A 22,081-nucleotide genomic window follows, 5' to 3' on the forward strand; every position below is an offset into this window, starting at 1 on the left:
AAGCTGAAGAGACAAAGCCGTGGAGACCTCTAATGGGAACTTCTGGTGGGTTTTTGTTAACTCCAATTCAGCCCTCAGTGAGCTAAAAGCCCTGTTCTGCCCCCAAGACTGGCTGATGGCTCTAAAAAAGACACTGACAGTTCTAAAAAAGCTGGGGTTGAGCAAATTCCCCCAAAAAAACTGACCTTTTGACTGTCAGCTTCAAATGCCTTTTCAGTTGGGACAAGCTGACACAGGTAAACGCTGTTCCCTGTTTGCTCCATGACTATTTTATGGTTTCATAGGCATTTTAAGATCCCCTCAGTTCTACATGGTAAGCAAACACTCTAACAAATGGTCAAACACAGAATGGCAGCTTGGCATGACACTGCTATTTGTGAATAGCTGTTTTTTCAGACTGAAAAAAAACCCAAACTCACAGCAGAATCCGAGAAAGTGATTTATTTCCACTTGTCCTTATGAGTTAAAGACAGTATCTTTTCTTTATAAAACAGTATCGTGTACTATTTAGAAAATGATTACACCTTTCTTGTCCAAGTTACACCCAGATATGTCCTCCTGTCTATCTTTTAAGGATAGGTGGGTTGGTTGGTTTCTTTCTTTGCGAGCAATCCTCAGAATGTAGTATCATAAAACATATAGAGGTGAGGATAAAGTTACCAGCAAATGGATAAATGTTCCTGGATAATTATACATTAACAGAGGAACTCATCCACCAACTAGTGTTCCATCGGCTCCTCTGCCTTCTCCACAGTTTCTTCAACTGGCGGGACCAGCTTAGACAGAGGGAAAAGAAATATTTTAGGAAGGCAGAAGACAACACTTGACAAATCAGCTTTATCCCCATTGGAGCACCATGAGTGGTAAATGCAGCTTGTGTAAGCCAACAGCTCACAAATTACTGTTACCCACATTAAGCACAAGCAGGACACAGTTGGTAATTAGGAAACTAGAGAGGCATCTTGCAAAGGGCATGAGAAACATATGCAACCACTTCTGCTGTAAAACTCGAAAGCTCCTACTTGATCAGAGATGAGGAAAGAAGATGACATTGGAACAGCCTGGCATAAATCCAGAATAAACTGATTTAATAAGCATCTGAATTATCAGATGATGCAGTGTTCATATAGTAACTACATATTTTAAAAATTACCTTCCTAATACTCTGGTACAGTAGTAGAGTTAAATTTATGTTAAACATAATAGATCATCTCTAACTATTGTCTTTCAACCAAGCCTATTTATTCATAACTGAACCACTCACCTTTCTCTGTGGTCTCTCCTCAAGACCTTCTAGGAATGGTGCTACATCATCATCATCATAGATGGTAAACTCCATGTCTTTGCCCACAATTCCAATTGAAACATTCTGTCAAGCAAGTGGTCAGAAGCAGTGAGAAGCATTTTTCTGCAATTAACTTTGGCTTTACAGCTTTCATTTACAAAAGCTATCAAATTTCAAACTCTTCTAAGTAATGCCATTCAAGGGTTTAAATTTCTATCATTTTCTTTTTAATAACACACACAATTTCTCAAAACCACTTATTTTCAACTCATTTTGATTTTCAGTATTTTATGACCTCTAAAAAACATGGCAAGCTAAGAATAAAAAAACATGGAAAATGGTAGATAATTGGATATACTAAGAATTTTCTTCTTCAACAGGTCCTCAATTCATTGTCAAAAGTTTGTGCAGCTTTGTGATGCTGGATGCTCTAGAAACTGCTGGTGCATAACCTCCACTCACCGCCCAGGTGAATTACTGACTGTGCTTACAATGCAAAGCTGGGATTCTACAGCCGCAGGTGATGCATCTTAACCACTGATCAAAGCTTAAGATAGAGTGAAGCCACCAAGGAAACAGTGTTTTATTTAGTGAACGCATCGTTTTTGTGAAGAAACTTAAACCTGAGATGAACACAGAACAGTAGATAAACTGGCAACCTGAAATGAAGATATTATCTAGCAGTATTCAGCTTCAAAGTTTTGGTGCCAGCCATACTTCCAAGAATTTTGTCACAGTTACTTCAGAGTAACAATGGCAAAGGAAACCTAGTCCTTACCTTGGTGGTTAGATCCTGTTCAGCAGGAAGAGTCTCTCTCAGGGCTCGCAGTCCATGTTTAACTAGCTCATTTAGATTACCTTAAAATAGGATCAGAAAGACATTGACAACCTATATGGTATTACCTCTAGACACTCATTCCGCTTCTTCCTAATCCTAGCTGACAACTCCAAAATCAGCTTGACTCCCAGACTTCCTCTCATTTCTGAGCAGAGCTGGTTATAAAAGTTTTCCTTGAGAAACCAGCCTTCCCCTATATTTGAGGCCAAGTGCACCCATTTTTGACCCCTGCCTTGATTTAAGCTTTTTCCCCCCAAGCAGGTATTAAATGGTTCCTCATCATCATCCTGTAAGAAAAATAAATTCACCACTTTAAATGCAGCACCTAAATACTTGCCCTGACATACTAACCCTGCTCTGCTATGGAAACATTTTTCCTGAGTTAAAAAGGGCAGAGGCTCTTAACGTTTTTCACAGCTTTTCTTTCCATTAGATGAAATAAACACCCACATGTTAAGACATGAAAATCTCAGCCATATTCTCTAAAATTTTGTCTTTATGCAGATTTACAGTTATGCCAAACTTGGTTCACAATATTTATCTTCATCTCACTCAATGCAAAAGAATGGAGTGGCAGCAGGAGATAAACTGCAGAATTGATGAATACCAGTGGGTAGAGAGAGCTCCACTACTCACAGTCAGTGAACTCAGTCATGTGCCTCTCCAAGTAAGTTCGTGCTGACTGTGAACGAGCACCAATGGACATTGCCTTGCAGTCAAAATAGTTTGCAGAGGGACAAGTCTGGAAGATGTGAGGGCCCATATCCTTCAAAGAGAGAAGAAAACCCCCACAGAATGTTAAACAAATATATAAATTCACACCGACTGCTGCTAGAGCATAAAATTTTTTAAAAGAGTTTTGCTTCATGGTACATCACACCTACATGTGTGCACAGAAACATGTTTTATATATACTTTATATTGCTGATCATATCACTGTTCTTACACAATTCTTTCAAAAACTGTTGTTTAAAGAAACACAACAACTATTAAAAAAACCCCAAAAACCTCTTTTCCCCCACTTCTCCCATCTGCAGCTTTTAGATGGGCAGGATGGCTGGCACAAAAAAAGTGTTTCTTTCTCTGTTCTACAAATTGCACTGTGCATAAGTAAGTTCCCTACTTCATGGCTTGCAGCAGATATTTTATACACACCTCTCATCTACAAAAAAGTAAAAACTTGCTGTAGACTAAACCACGCCATCCAAAATTTCAGACAATATCAAAATTTCCTCCAACCATCCTCATGTAAACAATCCTGAGGACAGAGATTCCGTGTGTGCTGCATTAAGCAAAATGTTGTTGCTAAACAAGTGAGAGAGAGGCCAGCAGTGATTTCCACATCCATTTTTTTACTGGAAGTTTTTAAAATAATAGTTTGTAAGCATCCAAAATCAATTGCAAAATATTTACATAAATCCCATCTTTGCACCTTAAAATACTCAGTAAGTGTAGGAAGGATTAGCTATTAACACTGTTTTAGGGTAAGATACAGAAAATGATTTCCTTATGCAGAGAATTTTGATGAGTCTGCCTCTTCCATCTTTCCCTCTCAACATCTATTTGTTACATAGTTTCCCTGAGCACATTTTCCTGCAGATCAGTAGCAGCCAGAGCAGTTTACTCACATCATAGCCTGCGATGAGCAGTCCTACTCCATAGGGCCTCCTGCCGTAGCGCTGAGTTGGAATCTGGGTTTCTTAAGAAAGCTAAGGAAACAATCTCAAAATTATATGATAATTACCCAAAAGTTTTCCTAAACCAAGCAGAGATGAACCAAAATGCATCCTTATGGGTTGTTCTCCAAAAGTATACACATACAGTGTGAATGAAGAATTGTCCAAAAAACTTTTTCAACTTTTAAGCTGTGATAGATGAAATTCACTTTATGAAGTGTATAAAAAAAGGATACTGCTTCCAATTAGTGACACTAGGCGAGAAACTGGAAGAGGTCTATCAAACACAAATCTAGAATCCAAACACTCTTGACGCATGAAATTGCTAGGGAACAAAAATATTAAAAAAAAAAAAAATTCAAATCAGTGCATGGATCAAAGACATGATGAGGTTTTGTCTCAAGGCTTGTCTGTTAAGGTTATTTTTGTTTCAACTCTCTTCATGAGGAAAAGGGTCAAAGGCTTCCCAGAATTTCATTTCTACATGACCTATCATTGTTATTGAGAAAGTTGACCACAGGTTTGATGAAGTATAAACTGGGCATTTCAGCCATACAAATGCAAAGAAAGTAGAAGTTCATGCAGGCAACAGAAGGATCCTCTGGAGAAATGGCAAGGTTAAATGGTAACATTGCCTTGTGACACTGCAACAATTAAAACTTGTTTCAGAAATCCTCTCCAGCCCTTCTGATCAGAGCTGCTAAAAGCAAGCCCCCCTGAAGCCCACACAAACAGCACTGTATGTGTTTAATGACTTTCTCAAATGTGTGTACACAGAAGCAGCTGCCAGAGGAAAAGAAGCTATAGAGTTTCTCAGACTGCTTGGAAACCCTCTCACACTGAGAAAACCAGACAGGACTGTTTTACTTGTAACAAAACCAAAGAGCAAAATTTTTGGCCAAACAAATGAGGTTTCTGCCAACTAGTTAAAAACTTGCCAGAATTTCATGCTGAGGTCTTTGGCACAATACAACATTAAGCTGCAACTCAAGACAAATCCTCAGCAAAGCAGAAAATGCCATTTGCAATAGTCTGAATGAACTTTCCCTCATTATTGCAGCACTGTGTATGTCAACAAGCAGGATACTCACCACAAGAGTCTTGCATCGGCAGTAAGTCCAGCAATGGAGATACCAATATGGTTGTCAACGTACAGGATTTTTTTCTGATGAGCTGCCAGCTCAGACTGTGCTCTCTGTGCATAAAAGGAGAAAGCTATGTGGCAAACTGAACAGTCTGCCAAGCACTGTGGAGAAATCTGCTAACATTTATAGCAAGAACTGAGTATGTTCATGAAACAATAAAAAAAATTGAATTTATAAACTTGCAACAGGAGACAAGAAAAACCTAATTCCACTTCAATTCTCTCAGAACAAAAGAAAAGAACAGATTAAAGTTTTGGGAAAAGAAAGGAATGTATTTACTGCTTAATAACAAATTAAAAGAAAACAAAAAAAAAAGAACACATCTGTTAAAGGAAAAGAAAACTTCTCTTCATGTCTTTCACCATTTTGTGCAGATCTACTTTGCATAGGTACTGGAAGTATTTCAGTCCTCATGCAAAGGGAATCTGCAATTGCATTTACATTTCATGTCTAAGTACAGACTGCACAAAATTAATTTGCCAAACCAAAACTTTTTTATGAACATTATTGTCCCCACTGAGACCAGAGTTCCGCAGTTACCTTGAGAGCCACCAGGACAGCGTGTGTTTTTGACTTCAGCCCCACAGTAGCTGAGCCTTGTTTCACTGCCTCCATGGCATATTCTATCTGATGAATTCGGCCCTGCAAAACCAAGTTGAAGGTTGTCAATCACCCTCTAGTTAATTCTCTGAATCAGCTTCCAATTTTGCATTTTCAGACTTTTGATATCCCACCCCAACGGGGACACTCACTGCACAATAGGTTAAATCAGCACATGATTCAAAGACGGAACTTCCAGCTGAAGTTGGATACTTAACTTTTAATGCAAAGCAAAATTTCTGGTTTGCTGAAGAAATGAGTCTTACACAATTGTTGTGTCTCACCAGCCATTCCCCAATAATATCTGAACAAGTTATTGGCCAACTGCAGTCAAGTCTGAAACAGGAGTAGAGGTCTCAAAGGAAATGAAGTCCCTACAAGTTCTGCAGAGGTGGTCAGGAGCTTTCGTGTGCATGTAACAGAACCACTGAGGGTTTTCCCCATTTTCAGCACTCCAGCCTATGTCAGCCAGCCAATACAGGCACTCCTATCCTGCAAGCATGACACCATGGAGCTGCATCCCATCAGCTGGCAAGGAGGGGAACACAGCAACTGTTATGGTGAATGTGCAAGGGATGATCTACAGGATACCACCTTCCCATAGGTTGTTGGGGATTTTTGGCATAAGGTTCTTTTTTTAGGTCTACTAGAAAGACCCTAATGTTGAATTTCATCCCCTGTTGTAACTGGAATTTCAGTAACATAAGATATTTCCTGCCCAAGAGCAGCACTGAATTGCTGTGACCTGTCCAACATGAATTTGTCAGCTGTCAGGAATGACATGCAAGACTGTAAAAATGAGAAACCACTTTGAGTTTTTAAATCTCCTATTTCCTTTTCTTTATTAACATATTCAAAAACATCTCCCAGTAAAGTATTATTTGCTCTTGCATTAACAGTGCCAAAAACTATTATGGCATCACATGACTGCCTCACCTGCAAGAATGGATAGAGTAGCAGTTGCATCACAGCAGCAATTTAAAATGTCTTTTTTTCAGAACAAACCCAACACTATTAATATTTTCAAGGCAACTTAAAAAAACAGAGAAATTTGTGTTGCTGATATTTTGCAGTATCTGCTAAAAATCTCAAGTGAATGTTATCATTTTAAAAGTAACTTTTAAAGTAACAGATAAAACAAAAAAAGTTTGTGATACAGAACCTGCCAGAGAAACACAACCATTAAGAAGACTGAAAACAGCTCAAAGGCATCAACACCTTCAAAGGCACCTACACCTATCATGGCATTGAGTGGAAAAAAGGGAAATATTCAAGGCTGTCTTCACGGAGAATGGAAAGGAGAGAACACTCTCTGTTGCACTGTACAGAAAATGAATCTCACATGCAATAGTGCTACATGATGAATAATTTCAGTAGCAATACAAACCCACAAACTAATGATACATTAGCTTTATATTAATACAATTTGCTACTTGCATTTTAAATAAACCTCCAGTTTTCCTGAATACATAAACGAGTCTTTTTCCAAGGCTCTGGTTTTCTGTAAGTATCCTGTCTTAAAATATCCATAGTGAGAGAAGAGGCAATATTAAACACCTCAGCTGACAGTGCCTTTTAAAATTCCAAAATATTTACTTTCAACACAGCCTGTGTAAGTTTAAGAACACACAATGTATATTTTCAGTAACAAAAAACAGTGTGAAACTGATTCATAAGTAGTAAAATTTCAAACTCAAATGTAAATCTCACTTGAACATCCCAATTATCTAGCGGACAAAATAGAGAAAGACCCAGTAATGGCCTAACTTTGGGGAGATTGCAACTGTTTCATGCTTTGTGTACCTTACCTACCAACTTATTATAGCTCTGTGAATGGATCACAGAGTCATGGAATGGTTTGGGTTGGAAGGGATCTTTACAAGATCATCTTGTCCAACCACCCGAAGATGACACCATCTCTTTTGCACCTCACAGGTACATTTAGAAAGCAACTGCCTTAAGCACCTGGAGGGAACAAGGCCCAGGTAAGCAGCACTTAGGTTCATACATCAGCAGACAGGGGTGTGCTGAGGGCTTTCTTGGTCACCTACAGCCTACAAAGGGAGAGGGGAGCAGCCTGTAGGAAGCTTCAGGTACCTGAGCACAACCTTTGTGACTGTAATACCACTGCTGTGAGGTGGAGAAAACCCAAAAAGCAAGTTAAAACCCCAGTGAGCAAGTGTATAAAGGTTTTACCTGCGGGCTCCAAACTGTGACATCATTGTCATACTGGTTGCGAAACTGGAATGAACAAAATAAAACTCATTAGTATCCCTAATAAGCTAAGAGAGTGCTCCTGGAGGAAACCCTGGTTGTTTTCACAGAATCCCAGCACTACACAATCAATAAGATTGGAAACATCTCTGATACATCGAGTCCAATCTGTGACTGAACACGACCCAGTTGTTAACTAGGCCATGGCCCTGAGTGCCACATCCAGCTTCCCTAAACCTTCAGGGATGGTGCCTCCACCACCTTCCTTGGGCAGCCCATTCCAACAACAGCCCTTTCTGTAAACAAATTCTTACTTTGTTAAATTCCTTTTGTCGAACTGTGAGGTGGAAGGGACTCTAGAAATCATCCAGGCCAACCCTACCAAGGCAGGGTCACAGGAGCAGTGACAAGGAGCTCATCCAGGTGGGTTTGAATGTCTCCAGAGATGGAGACTCCATGGCCCCCCTGGGCAGCCCTCCCAGTGCTCTGTATCAGCGTAAAGAAGATTTTCCTTATGTTGAGGTGAAACTTCTTTTGTTTCAGTTTATGGCCACTGCTCCTTATCCTGTCACTGGGCCCCACTGAAAAAGGTCTGGCACAGTCCTCTTCGCCCGCCTATGAAATATTTGTAAGCATTAATGAATCCCCTCTCCCAGACTGAACAGGCCCAGCTCCCGCAGCCTCCTCACAACAGAGGTGCTCCAGACCCCTGGGGAGATATCCGCACGCATCCTCACGGGGCTCGGAGGTCTGTGCCCCGGGGCCCAAGCAGGGCCCGCTCCCGCCGGCAGCGAGGCCCAGTCCCGCCCGCGGCGCCGCGCGGCCCGGGAACTGCTTACTCACGGGCCCGCTCCCCGCCGCCCGCTCTGCCGGCTGCCCCGCGCGGGCCGGGCAGGCCGGGCAGCGGCGGGGCTCCCTGTGCCGGGCTGTGTGCCCGGCCCGGCCCGCGGCCCTCACCATGGTGCGGCTCCCGGCGGCTCCCGGCGGCTCCCGGCGGCGGGCGGCGAGCGGAGCGCTGCGGGCGGGCGGCGGGCAGGCAGCGCCAGCCGCGCCCCGACTCATCGATGGGCCGCGCCGCGACTCATCGATGGGCCGCGCCTGCGCGCCGCCCTGAGCGAGGCGGCTCCTTGGGGGCCGGTTTAAATTGCCGAAATTGGTTTGTTATTTTTAAGCTTTCTGAATAATAATAATAATAATAATAAATAAAAAAGTTTGTTTGGTTCGGAAACTACTTCCTTTCCTCACCGTTTTTGTGTGGGAACAGGATGTGTAAGCATTTTATGAAGCAAGCTGATGAGCTTCAGGAGGTTGCAGTAAAATATTCCCGAAGCCTCTCCCTGGTGTCGCTGCCCAAAAACTTCCTACGGCAACAGGGGACTCATATTATTATACTATGCTATGCTATGCTATGCTATGCTATGCTATGCTATACTATACTATACTATACTATACTATACTATACTCCGGACGCCCCAGTAACTTCCTACGGCAACAGGGGACTCCTATTCTATTCTATTCTATTCTATTCTATTCTATTCTATTCTATTCTATTCTATTCTATTCTATTCTATTCTATTCTATTCTATTCTATTCTATTCTATTCTATTCTAATGTTTGTTATGTTATGTGTTATGTTATGTTACGTTATGTTATGTGTTATATTATATTATATTATATTATATTATATTATATTATATTATATTATATTATGTTATGTTATGTTATATTATATTATATTATATTATATTATATTATATTATATTATATTATATTATATTATATTATATTATATTATATTATATTATATTATATTATATTATATTATATTATATTATATTATATTATATTATATTATATTATATTATATTATATTATATTATATTATATTATATTATATTATATTATATTATATTATATTATAATATTGGAACTCCGGACTCCCCAGAGCTCCATCCACCCCGGCCACGGGAGCAGAGCGACATGCAGACGTTTCCTCACGTTTTGGCAAAACCGCATTAATTTGCATAGAAGGCTGAACCACGCCAAGACTCCCCATTGTTCAGTGTTTGTACGGCCAGGAATGTCAGCAGCCGCGGGTTTAGCGATCAAAAGGCAGGATTGTAAAACTTCGTGGAGAATTTTGGTAATAGCTGCAGAAATGAAGAACTTTTGGGAGCTGTATGAGCTGTCGCAGGTTTATTAAATAACAACCGAAGTATTTTCCGGAGTAATCCTTCCCCCTTTATTAGATGGATAGAACAAGATAAAGCCAAACCCGGAGCCACCAGATGTCCAGCTATTAACAATTTATTCTGAAGCGGCGGGGCTGGGGTCCCGTGGCAGCAGGAAGGGGGCAGGGGACGGGGATCCTGCAGGCGGCACAACGGCTCCGTGTTCCCAGGGCAGCAGCGCAAGGGGATGCCGGAGACAGGAATAATCTCTGGAACGGGAAACGCTTACCGTGGGAGGAAGTCATTCACTTCCTTCTGGATGCTCCTTCTTGTCCCTTAGGCTCAGGACGAGAGCTCTACAGGCAGGGCTAAAGCCAGAGGGTTGGAGGTGATTTCACCTCAATGATTTCACCTCAATGTGCTGGCATTAAAGAGGGCCCAGCCTATTCCTCGTTGAAGTATTTGAACTGAGGGTGTAAGGTGTCGATTCAGAAGGCGAGAAAGGCAAAATCAACAAGGCAAAAATCAAATGGCTGTTGCTCAGATAACAAAGGCATCACACCAGAAAGGAAGTGTTTTGCATATATTAGAAATCTAATTGCAGAGTGAAAAAGCAATCAGTATATTACATTGAGACATCACAATATAAAAGAGTACAGGACTGAAAAGTAAAGCTAAAACTATCCTCACATTTAAATGAACTACTTATTAAAAAATCTAAGGAGAAAATAATATTTTCCCCTTTTTAGTTTCACATTTGGTAACCTGATAACCAGGATGACTTCAGAGCAATGAATACACAATTGATAGCTGTATGAAAACAAGTTCAGTGCCCAGTAGTGTCCAAATTAAATGTAAGGAATGATTAGGACGGAGAACAAAACATAAAGCATTGCTGTGCCACTGTGTAAATCCATACTGCATCTGACACCGTTGAACATTGGCCATGACTCTTGTTTCCTACCTTGAAATGATGTGGCACTGGGAAAAGTAAAAAGAAGGATTCAAATTATGGGATAGCTTCATGTAAAGGATGCCAGTAAGGAGTAGAAGTCCTCAGTGTAAATAGCAGATAAAGAAGGAAAGGCTTTGAACTCTTTCCAAATCACAGCTGGCACAGAGAAGCTGAATAGATTCAACACTTCTCTCCATCCTGCAGTTCTGGTGCAGGGTGTCTTTAAAAGCAGCAGGCTCAAGCCAAGCCCAGGGGGCACTTCTGGGTCTTGTCATACCTATACTGTGGAAACCTCTGCACCTGAACACATCATGGTCTTTTGGTCACATACTGAGAGAGCAACTGGACAAATTCACAGACTAAACAACTGTCTGAGCCACCGATGCTGCTGCTGCAATGTTTGAGCTAAGAGCAGCAGTGAAAGCATAGCTATCCTAAACCATGCATATACAGTCTCAAGAGAAACTAATGAGCCTGTTTTATTCTATGCTGTGTTTCCAGCAGAGTTATAAACAGCATCTGACATCTGAGCGATGACAGGCATTGCTCTGCAGAGATTAATGTACAGCAACTGAAAGGCAAGGCCATTATGCCTCTGCTTCTGCTGATTCACGAGAGGAAACAACATTCCTGCAAGTCCCTTTTTGGGATACCACTCACTATCAGCCCACATTAACCCCTGTGTGCTATGCTCCTGTATTTAGGTGGAGTATTTTGGCAAAAGATTGGCTCCTCTGAGGTCAGTGGTGACACTCTGGGAGCACTCCCAGGGGCTGCACGTTGTGCTGCTTGGGCACAGCACTGCCAAAGGAGGAGAAGAAAACTGCTGTGCCAGAGTAAGAGGCAGACTGAATGAAGGCAGTGCCTCCATCCCCTTGGAGAAGGGGAAGAATAGATCCCAGAGAGATCACAGAGCCACTCCTGTCAGATGGACAAGTGGTTGCCCACAAATAGCAGTGCTGTCATAATGCGCTCAGGACTGAGCATTTTGACTAAGTTATTTTGAGAACTGTCTTACAGCCTTGACAATGTGAACAATCCATATTTGGATTTAATACAGGTAAGAGATTTGCTTCATTAATAGATATATGGTGACAAGACTACTCAATTAATTAATTAGAAGCCTTGGTGTATGACATATGTAGTATTTGATGACATTTTCATCAAGTAGGTTAAGACTAAAAATAAAAATTTGACAGCAAATATAAGTGTACATATTTGTCTTTAGAATCATTTAAAGATGATCTTGGAAGTTCTTACAAAGAAAAAAATATATTGCTTTGTATTAATACTGTAAATAGGAAAAAATAACCTCTCTATGTAAATTATACCAAATTTCTTTCCTATTCTTTTGCTGCCACATTAGTAGAGGTGCAGACATTTCAGTCTCTAAGACAAACTTGCATTCATGTTGCCAAAGGCATTTTTTTCCATTTTTAAACTACTGACCAATTGAGGTATCAACTACAGGCATTTTAAAGCCCACTCCTTACTTTTTTTAATCCATAGCTTTTGTGGACTGACATCAGTTGACCTTTTCAGGACAGGCCTGCAGGGCAACTAACCTTGCTTGATCATCAAAGCTGGCTAGGAAAGAGCAGGCAATGCTGAAAGCAGGTTTAAATAATCCCTGTGAAAGAGAGCTGCAGGGAAGAGTCTGGCTCATTCTGTCCAGTTCTGGAATAAACAAGGGCACAAGGTTCAACACAGCAGAGCTGTTGTAGCATATCCTGGTCATGGAAATAGCTTTTATTTGTAGGTTCTTGTTTGAATGGACCAACAATATATTTAAATTTAGATGGATATTATTGCTATTTCTTGGACTGAAATTTATTTCTTCACTCTGAGTGAGGAAGAGTTTCTGTATAATATGCTTTTATTGTACAAGAAAAATGTACTTTGAGCTGTAAATTGCTTGCTAGCCTAGAAGTTATGCTTTAAACAGCATATGTAGAATTGTTTGAGTCATCAAAATACAACTGAAGAATTATTATCATAATTTATGGATAATTATGAAAGATATTGTTGCAGTTATCAGAAAATCTGCTAAGCTTTTCATTTAAATGAAAAAGAATGGCAGTTACAAATTTTCTGTGGATAAAAGATCCATTTCAGTGGGCATATAGCTGCATAAGCTCTTTCAAATACATGAACTGCTCTGTTGATTCATATTGTTGGAACTATTTTTGAGCATTCCTGAATCAAAACCAAAATATCATCAAACCTTCAGCAGTGGATATATAAGATTTTGAGGGAGAATGGTGAACAGATTCACAAATAAATACTATCTTAGGTTCAAAATTTCTCCCTATGAAAGAATCATCACAGATAGGAAATAACAGCGTGGCACAGAAATGAAGCCATGAGACCACTAATGGATCCCATTTCCTTGCCACTAACGTTGTCATATTAAATTAATGACTAGACAAAGTATTACCTGCTTACTTATGCATTTATATGCCATAAATATTTTACAGTGAGTCCTTATATGTAGATCACACAATAAAATGTTCACAATATTTTTGCCGCATCTGCTGGTGCCAAAAATTTCTGCTTGAGAAATGGAAAACCACTTGCATACAGAAACAAATTTTCTGGAGGATATTAAGAAAAAAAAAAAAAAAAAAAAAAAAAAAAAAGAAAAAAAGAAAAAAAGAGAGAGAGAGGAAAGGCCCTAGGAATGACGTACTGTCCATGGCAAAGCATTAAGGATTTATGTGACACTTCTCTTTACAGGCATTTTCAAGTTCTGTGAGAGAGATAAACATTGTAATATTTACTGTTTAGGCAATGGTCCTGGTATTTCTAGACCACATCTTTTAAAAAGTGACTCAGCCTATTCTTACTGTGGATTCAATTTTTTTGATTAGGAAAGACATCAATAGAGAATTAATATGCAGGAAAAATAGATGTTTGAGTATGCTTTAGTCTTAAAAATCGAGCTGTCATCAGCCAGGTTTACTTTACTTTTTGCCAAGCTCCTAATTTTGCTACATGGATTTTAACAGCTTTGCTGTCATGCATATCCCACTTTTCATAGAACAAATTTTGTTTGGCACTGTCATCCTTATTGCATGTATTCCTAAACTAACAACAATGCAAGCAGAAATTTAAGCCTGTCCTGACAAATGTGAGAGAGCTTCTGGCACTGCTGTGTCCACTGAGATAATTCTGACAGATCACGGAGCTCAGACACTGCACCACACATGCCTAAATTATGAAAAAATTCCATTGATGTAAGGATAATCCTAAATCCAGTGTATTTGGCACAACTCTTGGCTTCTATGCCTGGTCCCTGGAAGGATTCAATGATGGGCCAAAAGGGCTCTAAATTAATTCCAGACCACCTTGATGTAAGCCTGCCTTGAATGTAGTGAGTGAGTATCTAAGAAAGCTCTGCATTTGTTATTAACATATCAGCACAGAGTCACACATCTGCACGTCTGGTTTTCATTTTAAGAAGTATGTATCAAATGAATTTATGACTACAGATGTCTCATTCACAACAGATTCCACAGCACAAAAATATTTTTAAGCTGTGTTTATCACGTCATCAAGCGAACAGGAATAATGATTATTCAGACAAAAGTTGTTACCAAATGAAAGGTTTCATACTTGGAGCATGGAAATTAAAAAAAAAAAAAACAAAACAAAAAAGAACAGATTGTGAAATGTGAATCAGAAGACTATTCCTGCATTTATATAGACCCTTTCAACTGTGTTATAATACATAATAAACACAGGAAGGTATTTTCCAGGTTGGAAATTGAATACATGCCTTAGGATTTTGAAGGGACCAGTGACACAGGCTATCAATTTTTTGTTATGCAATTCAAAATGCATTATATCAATACAATTACCAGAAAGCCCTGGACACTTCTTGCCTCACAGTGAGCAGTGAATATGAATGGATTTGTATTTCTTTCTGTATTGCAAAAAATCACATGGGTGAAAGTTACAAAATAATCTTTCAAAGAGAACGCTCCTTTTCTCAAATTCTTACCTTTACACAATCCCCAGCATGTTATTTAGATTTGTTTCAGACAAAAATACTCTTCTTACCACTAAAGCTAAATATTATGTTAATTTGTTTAGGATCTTATCCAAAAAATCACTTATATAATGTAATTTGAAGAATTCCCTGGGGCTGCTTCCCTATCAATAATAACCAAGTTTCACCTGTGCATGTGGCTTAGCCTTTCATATTGTAGCTTTCTTTTAAAGTGACACTAGTATATATTTCTAATGCAAATCAGACTCATTAATCATTTCTTCAGCATATATTCAACCTGGATTTTAAAATCCAGTTTCTGGGTTACACTCTTTAGAGCACTACCAATGGGTTTTTTTGACTGACTTCCTTCAGTATAGCCACAGTTTTACTTAGACCTTGAACATGTAGTTGGTATTCCCAAATTTAAATAAAATAGGAAGGCATATAAAATATATTTGATTTCTGCTTTTGTTGAAATATATTTTATTTCTACTTTTACTTAAAGCTGACGGTTATGTGATTAAATCTCCAAATTCTGTGTTGTACCATCTGCCTAGTGAGTTAAAAGGATTAATCAAGATACTGAGTATCACCCTCCAGCAACACATTTGTGAATGGTCTTCTGGGTCTTGGCCTAAATCTGATTAGCCACAAAGAAGGAAAGAAACTGAAAAATAGGTCAGGAATTGACACTATAACAACTTCATTATGCATATTTGTATTTTTACAAAGTTTTTAGTAACACAGCATTGTGCAACTGTATTATACCACTAAAACAACAACAGTGCTTCATTTTTGGGAGGGCTTTAACTCTCCTTTAGCAGACTTTTGAGTATTGTTTAGAAATTGACTGACTTTCTCTGGTTTCCAGCCAGGGATGAACTCATTATACACTCACTTCTACAAAGTGAAATGAATGTGAATTTCAGAGAATGTTTCTCAGCTCATGAAATGCCATTTCTTAATCTGCACTGCTGCATAAGCATTAGCACCATTTTAAAGTATTTTCTTGAAATAATTGGTAACTTTTTAAACATATATCTATCTTTCCATGTGTTCTTCCATACTTTCTCTTCCTTAATGCATACCCTTCTAGGATTAGGCTGGCTTATAAAGGACTGTGATGACCATTCACAAGTACTTCAAAGTTCAAGTGACATTTCTCCACTCCAAAGTGTTGAGAAGCAGAAGAAACAACTACGATTCTCAAAACCTACTTGAAAACTAGGAGATAAAGGAGAAAAATATATCAACAAACCTTTCAAGATGCAAATGCTATTATAGCAAAAAAAAAAAACAAAACAAAAAAAACAACCAAAAACCCAAGGAGGGTACTAGCATGGAAGTTGCAGTGCTAAAAGAGTAGTCAAATAGATTGAGCTGCTAGAAGAATCTAGCACCATCCAGGAAATAGAGCTGAATTCCTGACAAGGAGGACACTTCAACAACTGATTACAAAAGACTCTGGAATCCACTCTGGAGTAGAAAGACTGGCATTTCCTATTCACATCCATGGGAAGAGTAGGTCTTGGCTAACCACATTCCTTGTAGAAAAGTCTCAAGAACATTGGCATGGACTTCCTGCATGTGATATGGATGCTTGACTGACCTAATCTGTTTCCCAGCTCATTCAAGAACCCAGGCAGATTGCTAGCAAACATGTCTGATACCTGATATATTTACTTCTGGAGAGGACAGCAAACCTCCTTCTCAAGTCTCTCAGGCACAACTTCTAGCCAAAGAAGCAAAAGTCTGCCACTAATTACTGGGAAAATGGGTAGTTAGAAAAACATTAAAATAATAAAGTTCCTCAGACTCATCCATGAAAAAGTCTGTACTTTAAAAAAAGACAAAACTTGACCAAACAACCAGTAGAGAAGTAATTTCCTATCACTTCTGCTTACTTCTGATATGATGTTCCAGCTCACTCCACTTTGTGGACTGCAATGCTCCTTTGGAAAAGATGCTCAAGAATCTCTTTTTTATAGTGGTTTTATTCTTCCTGGAAACACAGAAGACAAGAAAATTGCCTAAAAAATAAGGGGGCAGTGAAAGCACAGACTGCTGTCCCTGCTGTGTCAAGTAAGGCTTGCAGGATTGTTCTAGATGATATATGACCCTCAATAATTGGAGTGTCAAACTTCTGGCAAAAATCTTTAGGCAGTAATCTGATAAAGGTCACCAGATGGTCAAAGATCGTGTGGATATAGTCTGAGAAGCACACAAGGTAGTTCCAAATGTGGAACTGAAATGAGGCTGAAGAGTCCAGTCTTTTATGGAGCACAAGTAACTCCTGAGTTTTGAGAGAAGTAGCATTGGAAAGTACTTGTGATACACTATGGGGAGCTGAAAATGTTGGTCCACAGGGAGATCTTTTCCTTAAACTATATGATAACAGGCAATATCCTGTTTTAGGGCTCTCTGGAAAACAAATAATGTGATGTTGCAGGTCTGAAAAGCTTCTCCAGTTGCTACCAGTGGAGCTGACACACTACTAAGGTTTCATTCAAGAATCAGAGTCCCAGGTACGGGGTTTTGTCTTTGGAACACTGCTCTTTCCCAATCTGATTGAAGCAGAATGCTCAATCAAACAATTCTCTAGTTATGTTGGTGGGATAAAAGGTGTTTTAATATTTGGTCCTGAAGAGCCCCAAAACTCCTGACAGTAGTGCTGATGGTCTCAGTGGGTATAAAGAGAAAATTGCCAAGGAATATTGGCTATCAATGTAAAGAGAATGATCATCTGAGATTAGGAAATTGTCAAGATCAATTGTCAAGATCAATCCACCTCTCAAGACCCCAGAGCAGATTTCAAAAGAAATACACTAAAAAATCCTCTTAGCTGTAAGACAACTGAAAAAGTTTCCAGTTTGGGAGCCAGCATTCCACAATGTATGAAATGAGGAAACATTTTGATTCAGTGGACATTTCAACTCAATTAGCAGAAATAGATTTTTGGTTATTGCCCCATTGTCATTATGCAGGGGACTGATAGTTGTGCCCTCCCCTGCTGCCATCAGTAAGATTATCTGGCCTGGAGCTCTGGTACAGATAAAGCCCTCAGGGTGAACAGAAACAGATCAGCTGATAAAGAGAATGTGGAACCTTTGCCTTATTCAAACAACGTGTCTTTAGCTTACTCCTAATCATCAAGAAAACTTTTTAAGATGTGAGCCCTTCAAGTCCTATAGCCTGAGCTCTTCAAGTCTTATAGCCTGTCTGTAAGGAAAAATGAAGTGAAAAGCAGGGGAAAAAAGGTGGGGAAAGAAGAAAAACAGATAGCATTCCATATCTAAAAATTTTACACTTGCATGTGTGAACTATTCCTGGTGATTAAGCAATTAAAAATTCATGGAAAGTACCCCATTCTACTGGTTAAGGTTCACATAAGTTAAACTTCTGCAGGTCATTTTGTCACTTAATACAAACTTTTCAAGTAACTTGAAAAGCTTGGCCTAACTTCACAAGCATCTTCTAAACCATCATGTACATTTATAAAAATAGTTTATCTATGTTTCAGGTTAATACAAACTTAACCAAATGTGCTTGTGGATACTGCTGTGGCAACTGGAACCTTAGTACCTTTCCCACAGTAATCAATTATATACTCATTTCACTTACATCCCAGGTCAATATATTTCTGTATCTACTATAAAAACAAAGGCTTTTAGCTAGAGCTCTGAGAAGCTTAGATGATAAAAAAATATTGTTTATAGGTAATTATTGTCCAAAGCCTGAGTATAAAATAGATATATATTAAAGCAGTAGTCCTGCCTATCCTCTCAAAGGTCTTTTTACTTTGCTAGGCAGTAAAGAATCAGACCTCTCAACTGAAAAGCTGGAAAATACCTCATTATCTTACATGCCAGATTAATATATTTTACAGCAATTTGAGGTTTTTCTGTTCAGAAATATGCTAATTTCACCATTAGATTTGGTACAGACCTGTTTGTGGAGGAGACCTGACTAGGGAGGGTAACTGGGTAGGATACATCTCAGGCTTTCAATTAACACCACAACTGTCTCAATGTATATTTTGACAACTAAACTATTGAGTCTGGAAAAATATCTTCTTCTCATATATCAGAAAGCAATGAAAATTTAACTAAACTTTACCTTAAAACTGGAATGCTGTTTTCCTTTTCCCCTCCAATCCTTTCAGAGCTCACATGAAAAAATACATCAATCATGGGAAGGGGACATGGTAATAAATAAAAGCAAAACTTAATTTATGTGTAGCTGATGTATTCCTCACTTTCAGCATTAAAGAAAGCAAATATGCCAAGTATGTAATATTTTAATGATCAGGACTACTTAAACAACTTCACAGTAAGAAATCAAGGCCAAAACTGAAGATCATAAAATCTTGTTTAGACCTGAATATTAACAGTACCACCTGACATGTAATGATCACTTTTTAAGATAAAAGTGCCTCAGAATTAATAGCAGCAATTTGAATATGTGATGAAAAGAACTACAGCTAAAGTGTATCACTCAGCTGCTTTGGTATCTCCTGATATGAAGCTTTTTTATAATTTTCAGACATCAAATAATGAAAGTAGTATGTAGTATTTTAAATCCCAAAGATTACATACATCTAGGAGACCTACATTTAGGGAACTGATGCTTTGCAATAAACCCTACAATAATTAAGTACTAAATACCAAAGTGGCTAGGAATCACAAACTTTCAATGTTTTACCAAGCACACACTGGTACTAGGCAGTAATTACTATGAATTTTAGAGTCTTTGTAATTAGCAGCAGCCACAGAGAAACAGACTACAAACCAGCAAGTTTTACAAATCAGTAAGTAAACAATAATAAAGGGTAATACAGGTTCATGTTCACTTCATTTACTGATTGTATTGTTTGTTCACTATGCTTTTCTCTCTAACAATATATTGGCATAATACAGTACTCATGTTTAATAAACATTCTAATTGTAGTAAATATAACATTTTCAATGTAGCAGTAAAAAATACTCAAATAAACATAGCACTGCCGTTTGTTGTGGGTCAGTACTAGTGAATACTGTAGGAGTGAAATTTACTATGTGATGTCTATTGCTCTGGAAAAAGTATTTGCATGTTGACTAAATAAAGACATCTGTAACTCATTTCATGGTCAGTGTTATGCTAGTAGTTATAAGAAAATAAGATATATGTGTTTCATATAACTTGCAATTGATATAGTATTTTTTCTGAATGTAAATAAAATTCCATCAAGTTTGAAGTAGGAAGATTTTCAGGTTATAAAAAATCCCTGAGACCGTTTTATCCATGCTTTCATAAAATCTTACATAGTCACAGAATCATTTCGATTGGAAACGACCTCTGAGATCTTGAAGTCCAGCTTTTGACTTATCACCACTGTGTCCACTATACCAAGGCACTGAGAGCCACATGCAGTCATTCCTTGAACCCCACCAGGGATGGTGACTCCAGCATCTCCCTGGACAGCCTATTGCAATGTTTGACAGCCCTTCCAGTGGAGACATTTTTCCAGATTCAGGTACAGCCTGAACCTCCCCTAGCACACTTTTAGACTGTGTCCTCTCATCTTGTCACTGTTTGGCTGGGAGAAGCGGTTGACCCCCACCTGGCTACAACCTATTTTCAGGGAGTTGTAGAGAGCTATTAGATGACACATAATTTAACAATCACAACAGGAAACATTATGGAATGGCATAAATGGTATTGCAAGTGCATGACAAATAGGAACTCAGTTAATGATGTAAACTGAAACACAGTTCTTGGCTCATACACTGTTTGAGTTTCTTATATTAGGCATCAGCCATTGCTAGCTTGTTACTACTAATTGAGCATAAGTGCAAAGATATCATAATGTCAACTTCTGGGTTTCTCTAATCAGCTCTGGTAAAAACCTATTGTTGGGTCCAGTTGGCTTCTTTTCAAGGTCTTTTCCTCAAAGGTTGTTGTAAATTCAAATACAAAAATCTCCAAAGCAACGGAAGAATCCTTCTAAATGTGTTGCTTTTGCTACTCCAGGTCAATTGTTATCCTTTCATTGCAAGGTCCAGCAGGTGCACATGGCTGATTGTTTCTACACGATTACTTCGTATACCAGCATTCTGGGCTCATTTTAGCTAAAATAAGCACAATAAAATTTAATCAACAGAAGTTAATAATTTGCATTTTCTAGATTTATAATTACACAATTTCCATAGCATACCCTTATTTTTACTTATGTAATCAGTTCTGACATGCTGTTAACAATTTTCTAAAAGACCCTACTTATTAAAAATATCAGCTAACAAAAATATGCATCTTGGAAATATTTAAACACATTTCCACATCCAACTCTTCTTCCTCTTACTGTAACATCATCCATTAGGATGATAAGCACTACTTTTGAGTGCAAAAACAGGTGAGTTAAATGATCCAGTCACTTATGTGTTAATTGACCTTGTGACACTGCTTTACCACCATTTGTTTGCCTTTGACAACTAAATACATTTGGATTATTTACAGATATTGAGGGTTGTGTCACTGTGCTGTAAAGAGGTGACAAAAGAAGCAACCCCATCAGAACTACAAAAACATTTCACTTCACTCCGTGTGCAGCTACTTATGTGGTAAATTCTGATCTGTCTTAATGTGTTCTGCTTTCAATAAACTGTGGTTCACAGAATTGGAAAGAGCCCACAAGGATCCAAGTCCAGCTCCTGGCCCTGCCCAGGACACCCCAGGAGTCACAGCCTGTGCCTGAGAGCACTGTCCAAAAGCTTCTCGAGCTCTGCCATGCTGGTGCTGTGACCACTTCCCTGGGGGGCTCTTCCAGTGCCCAAAAACCCTCTGGGTGTGGAACCTTTTCCAGATATCCCCTGGCACAACTTCATGAACGAATGGCCAGCAGGACTTTCAGCTAAGATTCCAAAAGCAGGCTGATAAATTACTGCAATTTTACACAGTATTGATGACAAATGCTAAGCAATCCTATTGTATTATATGGGGAACAAAAGTGACTTTTAGCTACAAAAGTAGACTTAAATAGGAAAGATTATTGAGCCAAGTTGTTTGAAACTGGACCGCTTTCACTGCCTGTGATGTCTTCCTGAACACCATGGAAGGCTCAGGTTATGTGTGAGGAGCAACTTGCTCTTAACAAGTTATAAAAATAACACTAACCTAAGAAATGTGGGTGCTTAGGTTTTAGAGGACAGACATAAACCAAATAAATGT

At 38.8% G+C, this 22,081-nt stretch overlaps 1 protein-coding gene and 1 long non-coding RNA gene across 2 annotated transcripts; one reads left to right on the top strand and one right to left on the bottom strand.

The window, feature by feature from the left end:
• Positions 1–426: 426 nt before the first annotated feature.
• On the bottom strand, positions 427–8,841 carry PSMA1 (proteasome 20S subunit alpha 1). Its single transcript, XM_021529510.3, has 10 exons — positions 8,716–8,841; positions 7,741–7,785; positions 5,485–5,586; positions 4,891–4,994; positions 4,036–4,124; positions 3,752–3,822; positions 2,760–2,889; positions 2,064–2,143; positions 1,265–1,369; positions 427–776 (listed from the first exon to the last, which is right to left on the bottom strand). The coding sequence occupies exons 1-10, from the start codon at positions 8,818–8,820 to the stop codon at positions 720–722; spliced, it is 888 nt and encodes a 295-aa protein (XP_021385185.2). The 5' UTR covers positions 8,821–8,841; the 3' UTR covers positions 427–719.
• Positions 8,842–9,435: 594 nt separating this feature from the next.
• Positions 9,436–19,995, top strand: LOC146767302 (uncharacterized). Its single transcript, XR_014955951.1, has 2 exons — positions 9,436–11,944; positions 15,975–19,995. It is a non-coding gene; the product is annotated as an uncharacterized LOC146767302 (long non-coding RNA).
• The last annotated feature ends 2,086 nt before the right edge of the window (positions 19,996–22,081 follow it).

The sequence above is a fragment of the Lonchura striata genome, chromosome 5 (genome assembly GCF_050655825.1).
Source record: "Lonchura striata isolate lonStrDom1 chromosome 5, ASM5065582v1, whole genome shotgun sequence".
NCBI classification, from domain to species: domain Eukaryota; kingdom Metazoa; phylum Chordata; class Aves; order Passeriformes; family Estrildidae; genus Lonchura; species Lonchura striata.